Here is a 13,841-nt window from a genome sequence, read left to right on the forward strand (position 1 = left end):
AAGCTCATTATTTGAAAATCTCATGCCCTTGTTTATCCTCTCACTACTTATGATACAAATTTATTTTTCCCTTATTTCTTCAGCAAAGAAGTCAATTACTTCTTGCTTGGTGGGACTGTATAATAAATTTTAGACAGTGACAATTCTCATTGCTTCATACCGCTAGAAATTCACTAGTGTTTTTCTTTAAATTGTGGCAGCTTTTGACTCATATGTTGCTAATTTGAATTATTTATATTTATCAAAAATACTTACTTCACTCGATATTGTAGTAAACATTTATGAATATACACCAGGGAGGGACTGGTGCATTTATTCTATGCATTAGGTCACATTTGTAACTCAGCTGCAGAAAAAACCCTCTTTCTATGATATACAATAGCATTTCTTCTTCTTTCTGACCCCCAAATAATATTTGGATTTATATTACTATTTTGGCGCAAGGCTCTTTTTCATTTTCTTGGCTCTTTATTTATCCCTATAAATTGACTAACTAGAAATAGTATACAAGGGCTTGATGTTTGATTATGAAAATACTAATGCATGCAGGAATTGTAAGCCCTCAAATTATGTTGACTCAGAGAAAGCGTATTCCATTAGATAACACCTGTTACAACATGCAAATAAGTTTCAATAAAAAAATTCCTCTTATCAAAGATAATAAACATGGGTTCCATGCACAAATGAAGGAAAAGTACATACAAAATATACATGAAAAAGCGATAACAAACTACACCACAAGCTCTTTTTCTTAAACATCAAGGTCTAAGTATTATACTAACAAGCAAAGAACCAATTTGGAGTAGCATAGTCTATACTTTAAAGAAGAGGGGAAAGTTAATCACCTGTCAAAGTCAGTCATTTAAGTTTAGTAATTTGAATCATTCAGCCACCGGGCAGAGAACAGAGTGCGAAAAATTACATATAGAAGGTACTTACCTAATCTGAAGCCAGGTCAACATAGGGGTGGTGCCGCCGCCAAAGACCCACACTGTGAAGAACACTATAAGCAGTGTTGTGGTGAACATCATTTGTTTGGGTTGAGAATCGGTGTCCCGTATCGCCAACGCAAATGCTATTGCACCACGTAAACCTAAGGGAAGAAAGACATACTTGAAAATGTTAATTATTAGGTCACATAAAATATGCAGCAGATTTGTATGTAGCACTACTTCTGACTCAAAAATGCATGACTATGAAAGCCTGCTTATTCTAATCTGAGGAGGCTGGCAGTAGTAAACTACATTTTTTTCTGGACTTGGCTGACATCAGGAAAAAGGCAGATTGTTGAGTGCAAATTAAAGTGCACCCAACATATAAATTGGAGGGCTGATTTATATTGCTGCTTTCTCACATTGTATATGAGTACATCGTTTCTGTTCAAATAAATGATTACAGTTCTCCTCATAAATATCCTGTTCCATGAATGACCAATCCTAAACAAGACAGAACATTTTGACGTCAAAACACAAGACCATGCACATCCTTCCCATTGCAGCCCTTACATTTTACTGGTGCAACATGCCTTTGATTCACTCATGTGAAAGTTGTCACTGACATAATTGTGCACAAACTTAAGCACCAAATACGTGAGGGTGGGGGGTGGGGAGGTAAGGGGTAAAATAAAATACATGAAAGCAGTGTGACACGGCCTAAGATATTATCTATTGTTATGACTTGACACCAGTATTGCTATAAATGTGTTTTCCTTGTGTTGACTTGATCCATACTCCTATTCTCCATTAGGCAGGATGGAGTTATCTCAGCTCAACTTTCTCTGTCTAAGGCTGGGGAGTACCGGCGTCTGAAAAAGCTCCTGCACCCACAAACTCCGGCTTCTTCACCAATATTACTTCAAAAATGATTCCCGTCATAAAGCTGAGTTAGCACACTTTAAACGTTTAATGCAATCAAATTAGGTACGGATAACTGTAAGATCACTATGGCGATGCCAACGCTATTAAATTGACTTTTGGTTGTTATGCTGAATGTTTATCTACATGCATCATTGTAGGAATTCGCGATTCCTAAATTGCGAAAATTAAGGAATCGCAATTTAGGAATCGCAAATTCCTATGCATCAAATAATCGCAAATTTTTTGGCGATTCGCTAATTTTCCTTATTTGCGATTCCTTAATTGCGAGAAATAGGAAATGAATGATGCATCCCAAAAAGAGATTTTGGAAACGCAAACGGCTGATTTTTGCGATTTGCACCATTTGCGATTCCAAAATCGCTTGATGCATGTGCCAGGTAGTGCCTTCTTTTTCTCTCCTGTCTGACATGCAATCCCCCTCAATGCAGTACATCTCAGAAGACAGGAGTTGAAGATTTTATTTAGAAGAGGAACACAATGATATGAAAAAGATCTAGAGAGGGAGGACAAGTCTGTTATATTAAGTATCTCACACAGATGGATGCAAGAAAGAAAAGAGATCACCTCTACTGGTAGAAAGTACTTGCATTCATACAGAAAAGTGGGAAAAGGGGATTATTGTGCCCCCTTGGGTAGGAGGGGAAAGTGAGATTATTTGCACAACCTAAAGATGAATCACATTCATGTGCTGGAGGGGACTTCCATCAGTTGGGGCATTATTTTCCACTTCAGGTAGCTATTCCTTTTGTGTCCCCAAGGCCACCCAATACCACTTTGACCCTCCCCTTAGCCCCCACTACCTCCTCTGAATAGCCCTATAAAATTAAATAAAGGGGAAAAAAAGACTTTGGTACTAACTGCAGACACAATCCAAAACCAAACCTGCAAATAAAGCCTGAGGTTTGAAAGGAGGATTTGTTTTGGAGAGCCCATAATATGCTCAGGAAGGCAATGGGCAAGAGTCTGGGGTGGGTTTATGGTCCAGGTGCCATGGGAAGATTTAAAGACTAGGATCATAACTTTAAAACCTGCTTCTGACAGCCAGCCTGATGATTGTTGGATGGCATAGGTGTTTGCCAAGGAGGGTTGAAGCAGTCATTCATTTGTCCCAGTGGCTGCGGGTGTTTGGCACCAGCACTTATTTCTCAACACTGTAACTTATTTCAGGCTGGCCACCACATGGTGAATCTGTTTTTTTATTTTTAAGACAAACACACTGAAAGAGCATTACGAAATTAAATATACGCTGAAGTTAATATAACAGTGTATCATTCAGTCCTTTGTACAATTTTGGTGACATGGAATGTTGCAAATAGTCACAATTATTGGAATGTGATGGTTAGTAGGTAATGGTGACACTTGCATATTGCAGCATTGGTAGGATGTGAAAGGTGCTATAGCCACCCATGAAATACCTTGGGCCATGGCAATTGGGGCCTGATTTAGAGTTTGGCATTTGGGATACTGGGCCATATTACCAAGGTGAAGTATCGCCGCTTTTTTGGCAAATTGTGCCGAGAAAGCAGCGATACTTCCAGCGCCCTATTAACAAGGGCATGCTAACGCCTGCCTCAAGCCCACTTTGCATGTCAGCGAGAAACATCGCTAATGACATGCAAAGTGGGCGTTCCCACGTCCAACCACATGTAAAATGTGGTTGGAGGTGGTAACACCCTATTACCAAGGCAGGCGTTGGGAGAAGGAGACCTGCAATAAACTTGTTTATCGCAGGTCTCCCAACGCCTGCTCTGATCAGGTGTTAGGCATTGATAACATGGGGGTGTGGATCATAAAGCTGAATGCACCCCCCCATATTATCAAGGCACACATTAGCGCGTGACAACAACGCTTATTTCCACGCGCTAATGTTCCCTATCGCCGGATTTAATATCGCCTACGTGTTGCGCGTTGATAATGACACGCTAACACGGCGATAAAATCCGGCGACAGGGAAATGTGCGATGTGAGTTTTTTAACACACATCTTAGTAATATGGCCCACTATGTCTCAAACATGACGGATATCCCGCCCGGTGCATTATAAGTGCCATTGAATACTTGTAATACTACAAATGGGGTATTCATCACATTTGTGACAGAGTACTCCATCCGCCAAACTCTAAAATTGGACTTTAGTTGTTTTTTTTAATAAATTAAGCACTGGCTTAAAGAGAGCTTAGTTTGCAAAGTTTATAACAGTCCAGAAAAGAAAAGAGTGGAATGGTACTCTGATTTGATAGTTGGAGCAGTAGTGCACCTTAGTTATTATTAGTTCATTAAAGCATTGGCAAAGTGGAAGGATGAGAAAAGTTGAATATATTATATAATTTGAATTTGAAACCAGGCAGTAACTGCTGTGGTGATTATGAACAACTCAAGCACACTCTCTAGTTAATGAATGCATCAACATTTCTGTCAGAGGGGGCAGTGTCACGGTGCAGGCAGGAAACTAAATGAGTTTAGATCTGTGTGCAAGGTAGGCATCCCGCCGACTTGGCACAAGTCAGTTATTGTTCCAGTCTCCAAGAAAGAAAATGTGCGCGCGACGCGGTGTGTTACTGGCCTATTTCTCTTCTTGACTCAGCCACAAAAATAATTGGGCATATGGTATTGGATCGCCTGCTAGAGTGGACAAAAGAGAGAACGTTTTTTTCTCCTGCCAAATACGGCTTTAGAAAAGGCCTTGGCACTATTGAGCAGTATTTAAATCTCTGCCTGCTAGTAGCTAAATACAAGGATGCCAAGGGTAGCTCTCTCCAGCTGGCATTCATGGGCTACTCAAGTGCCTTTGACTGTGTTAATCGGTCAAAGCTGTGGGGCATCTTAACATCTTTGGGCCTGGAAGCTGTCGTGTTGCTTTCTTGCGCCATCTTCACAGAGACTTGAAAGCGTCTGTCAGGTATGCCGAAAACAGTGACTGTTAGTTACTTTTTTGGTCAATCCTGGGGTTCGCCAGGGGTGCGTGCTCGTTCTGATCCTGTTTTTGTTCTACATAAATGAGACTGAACTGTCTCTTGTGAATGTGGGGGTTGATGTCCCTACTGTTAAAAACAATCCCATGACGGCTCTCCTCTATGAGCATGACACCTTACTGTTGGCCAGGACTGCAAGCGGCCTGAAGCGACTGATAACAAGCTTTGTTAACTCTATGGAGAAATTAGATATACAGACCAATTTTTCTGAGACTTATATAATGGTATGTGGTCCACAAAACTGCCCTATAAGCATTGGGGGGAAATTAATTGCCAGAGTAAACCAGTTTCCTTATTTGGGATTGACATTTGATGAGGCGTGTTCTGGGGCTCCATGTGCTGGAAATAGGGTAGGTCATTACTCTTGAGAAGTAGGTTCTATTTTTTCCCTAGCCACTTCTTTGGGGGGCAAACCAATTACCCCTCCATTGGAAATCTATAGGAGAAAGTGCCTCCCTTCTTTGACCTACAGTTCGGGGGTAAGAGGATATAGGAATATAAGCTGGGCACAAGCTAAAGAGAATAAAGTCTGTAGCCAGGTCTTGGGAGTTCCTCCCTCAACCCTACACTTTATCACCCACCAGGAGCTTGGCTTGGAATATGTGGATTAAGGATTGTTTTCCAACCCAGAGAAGGGCGCAAAGAGGGAACGAAATAATTAAATCAACAGTTAGAGACTATTGTGTACTCTAAACCACTGAAGCAGTAGCCCCTTACCTCTCCATTGTATTTGGAAACGTGTGTTATTAATGCGCGTTAGAACATGCTCTATTAGATAACTTTTGTGCTTTCCTCGGGGCCAATTTGCAACTGCTGATATATTATTTTGTCCCTGTGATGAAATGTCGGCCCGGACCTTACTACACCTTGTATTTTTTTGCAAGTTGTATGTATCATTTAGCAAACGGGTTTTACTCCCTCTTTTACATAAGCACAAGTTTAGTAGGTGCAGAGCTGTGTTGATTTTTCAACAACTTGTAGGTCCCCTCATTTGTAAGGCGATGGGTTACTCCCTAAAAAAACACTTTGTTTTCGCAAATCTATGCTGTTTTAATGATTGCTTTTGTTGACATGTATCAATTTGACTTTGATGTCTCTAAATTCTTCATAGTACTCCTTTTAAATGTTTAATAATGTTTTTATTGCAATTATATCATGTATCTTTTATGATCTATTTTCATTAGCTCGAATAAAGATTAATTTGAATTTGAGTTTAGATATGAAAAAATAGTTTATTTCAGTTTTAGAGGAGTGCAGTTCTTCCACTTGAGGACATCAGCACGACTGCTAAATACAGACTATGAAGTGGAGCCTGGCAAATATGTATAAGGAAGAAAACAATACCTTCCTGTAGAGCAGAGGTCTTCAAACTTTTTGATGCCGAGACCCCTTGTAAAACCTTTTTAGGCGTAAGGACCCCCTTCCGACAAAAGTTTCTAGAAACTGGTACTCCTCATCATCAACTTTTGACAACCATAAATGCGCCTGTTAGACCTCACCACATCCCTCCATCATTCATCCACCCACACTTTCACACATCCATCCATCCACCCTTTCATCCTTCCATCCATACATCCATCCACCCTTTCATCCTTCCATCCATACATCCATCCTTTACCCATCCACCCTTCCTTCCATCCACCCATCATTCATCCACCCACCTTTTCACACATCCATCCATCATTCATCCATGCAACCTTTTATCCATTCATACATCCATCCACCCTTTCATCTTCCCATCCATACATCCATCCTTCATCCATCCATTTCATCCTCCCATCCATACATCCATCCTTCACCTATCCACCCTTTCATCCATCCATCCACCCACCCTTTCATCCATCCATCTACCCATCATTCATACCCCATCTTTTCACACATCCATCCATCATTCATCCATTCACCCTTTCATCCATCCATCCTTCATCCGTCCACCCTTTCATTCTTCCATCCAAACATCTATCCTTCACCAATCTATCCTTCATCCATCCACCCTTTCATCCTTCCATCCATACATCCATCATTCATCCATCCACCCACCCTTTCATCCATCCATCCACCCACCCTTTCATTCATCCATCCACTCATCATTCATCCACCCACCTTTTCACACATCCATCCATCATTCATCCATGCAACCTTTTATCCATTCATACATCCATCCACCCTTTCATCCTCCCATCCATACATCCATCCTTCATCCATCCATCCTTTCATCCTCCCATCCATACATCCATCCTTCATCCTTCCACCCTTTCATCCTCCCATCCATACATCCATCCACCCTGTCATCCATACATCCATCCACCCACCCTTTCATCCATCCCCCCATCATTCATCCCCCCACCTTTTCACACATCCATCCATGCATCATTCCTCCATGCAACATTTTATCCATCCATACATCCTTCCACCCTTTCATCCTCCCATCCATACATACATCCATCCTTCATCCATCCACCCTTTCATCCTCCCATCCATACATACATCCATCGTCCATCCACCCTTTCATCATTCCTTCCATCCATACATCCATCATACATCCTTCCACCCTTTCACCCTCCCATCCATACATACATCCATCCTTCATCCATCCACCCTTTCATCCTCCCATCCATACATCCATCCTTCATCCATCCACCCTTTCATCCTTCCATCCATACATCCATCATTCATCCATCCACCCTTTCATCCATCCATTCACCCTTCATTCATCCACCCATCTTTTTACATATTCATCCATCCATCATTCATCCATCCACCCTTTCATCCATCCATCCTTCATCCGTCCACCCTTTCATTCTTCCATCCATACATCTATCCTTCACCAATCTATCCTTCATCCATCCACCCTTTAATCCTTCCATCCATACATCCATCATTCATCCACCCACCTTTTCACACCTCCATCCATACATCCATCATCCACCCATTCACCCATCCTTTACCCATCCACCCTTCCTTCCATCCACCCATCATTCATCCACCCACCTTTTCACACATCCATCCATCATTCATCCATGCAACCTTTTATCCATTCATACATCCATCCACTCTTTCATCCTCCCATCCATACATCCATCCTTCATCCATCCATCCTTTCATCCTCCCATCCATACATCCATCCTTCATCCTTCCACCCTTTCATCCTCCCATCCATCCACCCTGTCATCCATACATCCATCCACCCACCCTTTCATCCATCCACCCATCATTCATCCCCCCACCTTTTCACACATCCATCCATGCATCATTCATCCATGCAACCTTTTATCCATCCATACATCCTTCCACCCTTTCATCCTCCCATCCATACATACATACATCCTTCATCCATCCACCCTTTCATCCTCCCATCCATACATACATCCATCATCCATCCACCCGTTCATCCTTCTATCCATACATCCATCATACATCCTTCCACCCTTTCATCCTCCCATCCATACATACATCCATCCTTCATCCATCCACCCTTTCATCCTCCCATCCATACATCCATCCTTCATCCATCCACCCTTTCATCCTTCCATCCATACATCCATCATTCATCCATCCACCCTTTCATACATCCATTCACCCTTCATTCATCCACCCATCTTTTTACATATTCATCCATCCATCATTCATCCATCCACCCTTTCATCCATCCATCCTTCATCCGTCCACCCTTTCATTCTTCCATCCATACATCTATCCTTCACCAATCTATCCTTCATCCATCCACCCTTTAATCCTTCCATCCATACATCCATCATTCATCCACCCACCTTTTCACACATCCATCCATACATCCATCATCCACCCATTCACCCATCCTTTACCCATCCACCCTTCCTTCCATCCACCCATCATTCATCCACCCACCTTTTCACACATCCATCCATCATTCATCCATGCAACCTTTTATCCATTCATACATCCATCCACTCTTTCATCCTCCCATCCATACATCCATCCTTCATCCATCCATCCTTTCATCCTCCCATCCATACATCCATCCTTCATCCTTCCACCCTTTCATCCTCCCATCCATCCACCCTGTCATCCATACATCCATCCACCCACCCTTTCATCCATCCACCCATCATTCATCCCCCCACCTTTTCACACATCCATCCATGCATCATTCATCCATGCGACCTTTTATCCATCCATACATCCTTCCACCCTTTCATCCTCCCATCCATACATACATCCATCCTTCATCCATCCACCCTTTCATCCTCCCATCCATACATACATCCATCATCCATCCACCCGTTCATCCTTCCATCCATACATCCATCATACATCCTTCTACCCTTTCATCCTCCCATCCATACATACATCCATCCTTCATCCATCCACCCTTTCATCCTCCCATCCATACATCCATCCTTCATCCATCCACCCTTTCATCCTTCCATCCATACATCCATCATTCATCCATCCACCCTTTCATCCATCCATTCACCCTTCATTCATCCACCCATCTTTTTACATATCCATCCATCCATCATTCATCCATCCACCCTTTCATCCATCCATACTTCATCCATCCACCCTTTCATCCTTCCATCCCTACATCCATCATTCATCCATCCACCCTTTCATTCATCCATCCACTCATCATTCATCCACCGACCTTTTCACACATCCATCCATCCTTCAGCCTTTCATCCATCCATCCACCCATCATTCATCCACCCACCTTTTCTGTGCCTCTCTCATGGGGGGGGATCAGTATCTCTCTGCGTCGTCATCCTTCTTCTTTCCCGCTCATGGGAGGGCATCTCTGTGCCTCCCTGCTGGGGGCGGGGGACGTGTCACGGGACCCACAGCTCCAGGTGCGCAAAATCCACTGAACTCAAAGGGCTACACTACAGCCACTCCCCCCCCCCACCCCCCAGCTCCCCCCAGCTCGTGTATGTGAGCCCAGCTGTAACAGCTTCAGGGACACACACACAGTCACACTCAAGTACTTGTCAGGTCTTTAAAAGACCTTTTACTTGTTAATGAGGCGTTGATGTTTTTCACACCTTGGTGTGAATTAGGCCTCCGCCATGAGCACCCTCAGCCCAATGCCAGGAACTGCACTCTGCAGAATCTGCGACCCCCTTCCCAGGCCTCCACGACCCCCCTGGGGGTCGCGCCCCACAGATTGAAGACCGCTCTACAGTGTAGAGGCCTTAAATCAGCAGTCCACAAAGCACAGCCATAGGGGTTGCACCTTCTCTGGAGTCTTTATAAGAGGATAGATTACAATATTTTGACAAATAGCGTACACTTTGATGATATAGTTCATTTTTGTTTAAAGCCCCTGTGGGTTTGCAATCACCTAGACATTTTTTAACCGAGCAACGTAGGGGAGGCAAAGTATTTGTATTCACATCAGTCATTTAATTTAGGTGACTGTCTGGAATTCCAACTTTCCGTGGCTAAGATTTGACAAATTGTTAGTTATAAATGTAACATTTCCATGATTGACACTTTTCTGAGAGATTTTGTGTTCTACTTGTACAGAACTGAAAGTTCATAGCCCTAATCTAACAATCATACATTCTGAAAGAATCATCAACTCCTTAATAACAGCATTTAAGCAGTGGACACGGTTTGCTCAGTGTTTCACTAGATACAACAGTGCACCTAGATACAACACTAGGTACAACATTAAATCTAGATAATGCACTAAATAAAACAGTACACCAAGGTATGACTCTAGAAACAACTTCATGCTTAGATTCAACGCTAAATACAGCATCACACCTACATACAACACTAGTTAACACAGCATACTTAGACACAAAATTAGATGCAACAGCGCACCTAGATACAAGACTAGGAACAACAGTGCAATTGGATACAACACTAGATGCAACAGTGCTCTGGATACAACACTAGATGCAACAGTGTTCCTGGATACAACACTATACGCAAGAGTGCACCTTACCATTGTATGTTTGTGTACACAATCTATTTGGGTGGACAAGCTGGGAGAGCAGTTACACATGCTTATATTTGATTCAGCTCAACTATCACAGAAACCATACTAGGAAGGTATCCTTTCCTCACTCGTTGGCAGGGTGTTGTTATGAAGTTGTAACAGGCTTAAAATGTAAAAAAGAAATAAAGTATTAAAGAATATAGCCCTGGAATTGGAGTTTGGCAGGCAGGGTACTCCGACATAAGCATGGTGGAGTACCTTTTCTGTCAAACTGATGGTCCACCTGCTCTATTTAGAGTCAGGCAGGCCATTGTGTTTTCTCTGTTTGTTGCCCTACCTACGCTGCAGGTGGACACCTTACACCGACAGCCGAAAAAACTTTTGGTCATCTGTGTAAATGCATGAGAATGCCTATTTACAGTGGACATTCTAATGGACTTTTTGCCTGTCTGGGACAGCCAGTAAATGCCTGGTGGCCAGAAGATAAAAAAAGAAAAATTACCTGGCAGAATATCTGGGTCATTTTTTTGTTTTTCAAATTCAAACTCCTGCTTTGGGAGTTTGTTATTGAAAAACAAAAGAGTTTGCGGAGTGGCCGCATGAAACATGAAACTAGATGGCTGGTCAGCAGACATTGAAACCCTTTAGAGAAGTAGCCTCACAGAGACATGGTCTGCGGTGTAGAGATCGTGTCATATGCAGATGACACGCAACAACCTATTTGCCTTTGGTCCTGATCCTGACAAGGTGAAGAGTAAATTCACAAACTGAATTATGGAAATCGCTCACTGGATGAGTAACAACTGTCTCCAATTAAACAGCAACAAAACAGGGACCATGCTTTTTCGTCAGCCGATTGGTGGCCCGCACATCTTGGTTCGGCTCCAACACCTAACCAGGTAGTACAAAATCTTGGCATGAGGCTGGATCAATTACTCTCCATGAAAGATCAAGTCCGCTTCGCCCTTAACAAATGTTTACATGTTTTGCTAACTTGAGGCTTCTAATAAAAGCCCTGCCCTGGAAGACTCTTGTCCAGGCTCTTATCACCAGTCGCCTGGACGGTGGGAACACCGTGCTGACCTCCGTAAATGGTACCCTGCATGCCATATTTAAACTTTGCAGTTTGACTCACAAAGCTCTATTTAAGTCCCTACTAAATCCTTACCTTCCTTCTAGATGCCTGAGATCATTGGACAAGGCATTTTTGGTGATTCCTCACATCTGCACCTCAAGATATTAGGGCAGATCATTTTCCTACTGTTAGATCAGGGGGTCTCTAGTTGGCAGAGGTAGGTATCAATGTCCAAATAGGGACCCTTGCTTCTGGTAAGGGTAAGGGGGATACACTGTTTGGATAATCCCTGCTCACCCCCTTGGTAGCTTGGCACGAGCAGAGAGGATTATCAAATGCAATGTGTAAAGTATTTGTACCAACACTCACACTAACACAGTGAAAACACCACAAATGAACTCCACATCAGTTTAGAAAAATAAAGTATTTTTATCTAAACTACACAAGACCAAAACGATAAAAATCCAACATACACAGTTCAAGAATATGATTTTAAAAGAGTTCTAGAGTTTGCGTCAAAATAATCCACAGGTGCGTCAGTTTTAGCCCAAAGAACCTGTAGATGCGACAAAAGTTCCTAGTGGCAACTGCAGGGTCGAAAAACAAGCGATGCATCACTCCTGAGACCCTGGGGAGGCGTTGCGACAACACCCCTGCACGCAGCGGGCATGTTGCGACGAATCCGGTCTGTATGGGAGCGATGCAATACCTTGTATGGATTCCGGGGAGCAGGTTCTCCGGCAGGAAGCGTCTAGCACAGGCACGATGCGATGATCTTCGGGGCGGCGACGATCTTCGGTGCAGCGGCGATGCGCGGCGTAGCATTGACTCCTCTTCTGCCGTGGCCCCTAGATGAATTGGTGCCGGGCTCTGCGACAGTGTTCGCAGCAACGGTATGTGGTCCGCAGACAAGCAGTGTGACGGTTCTCACAGCGATGACAGGCTCTGCGACGATATTCGCAGCAACAGGAATCTTCCCGCACTGTCGGTGATGCATTCCGCAAGCGAGCGATGCATGCAAATTGTAGATCTTCTTATTTTCTTCTTTTCCAGCTCCCCAAACAGCAGGCAACAACCTCCAGAGGCCCCACAACTGGATCAAGCACTCTAGGCAGATCAGAACTCACACAGCAGAGTTAAGGGGGAAAGCTGGGGGTGAAGCCCTTTTGTTCCTGGGACTTCTTAGCAGGAGGCCAGCTCTCCTCAGGCCCTTGGAGATCTCTTCAACCAGGGGGCACAGCAACACAAAGTCCTTCCCCTCTCCTTGGCAGAATAGCAACTGCAGGTCAGCCTACAAACACACAGCAGGGAGGTCCTTCCTCTGCAGTCTTCCAGCTCTTCCTTCTTGATTCAGGATGATCTAACCTTCTTGGGTCTGGATATCCCTTTTTATACCAATATTGTCTTTGTGCTCTGAAGGCAGAGAGGCCTTTGCCTAGTCCAAACCACTTCTGGACAGTCCTGGAGCACTCTGTTTACATGACTCCTTCTTTCCTTTGAGAGAGAGGGGCAGGGTCATCAGCCACCCAGCAGGAGATGGAGCCAGCATTGTGGAAGGCAGGCACAGCCCTATTCAGGCCCAAGTGCTATCCCCTTCCACCACTCAAGATGTAGATGGAGCTATTCAGCCCAGTGCTGACTCATCCAGCCTCCTAGAGACACCAGGGCCCGTCACTCACAAACCAGACAGTCAATTCACAAACAGGCAAAGGCACACAGAAAGGTTAGACAAGAAAACAGCTACTTTCTAAAAGTGCTGTTTTCAAACACAGGATTTAAAAACCATCCTTCCTAAAAGATGGGTTATTACATTCTGAGTTCAGGTATACCAGACTTCTATCTTGCTCCCATGGGAAGATATGCAGGTAAACATTATACACATCATTCCCCATTATAGCCTATGGGCAAGATAGCCTTTCAATAGTAAAAAACGAAATTGGCAGCATTTCACTATCAGAGCATGTCACCCACACTAGTACATGCTCTACCTTT

The 13,841-nt window shown here is 43.5% G+C and overlaps 1 protein-coding gene across 1 annotated transcript in view; it reads right to left on the reverse strand.

Annotated features, from left to right (window-relative positions):
• SLC9A9 (solute carrier family 9 member A9) overlaps positions 1 to 13,841 on the reverse strand; it is a 3,064,289-nt gene that overhangs the window by 1,278,592 nt on the left and 1,771,856 nt on the right. The window contains exon 12 of the mRNA XM_086943725.1: positions 940 to 1,093. Within this exon, the coding sequence (XP_086799851.1) occupies positions 940 to 1,093 (154 nt within the window). The remainder of the gene's footprint in view (positions 1 to 939; positions 1,094 to 13,841) is intronic.

Source organism: Lissotriton vulgaris, chromosome 11 (genome assembly GCF_964263255.1).
Source record: "Lissotriton vulgaris chromosome 11, aLisVul1.2, whole genome shotgun sequence".
NCBI classification, from domain to species: domain Eukaryota; kingdom Metazoa; phylum Chordata; class Amphibia; order Caudata; family Salamandridae; genus Lissotriton; species Lissotriton vulgaris.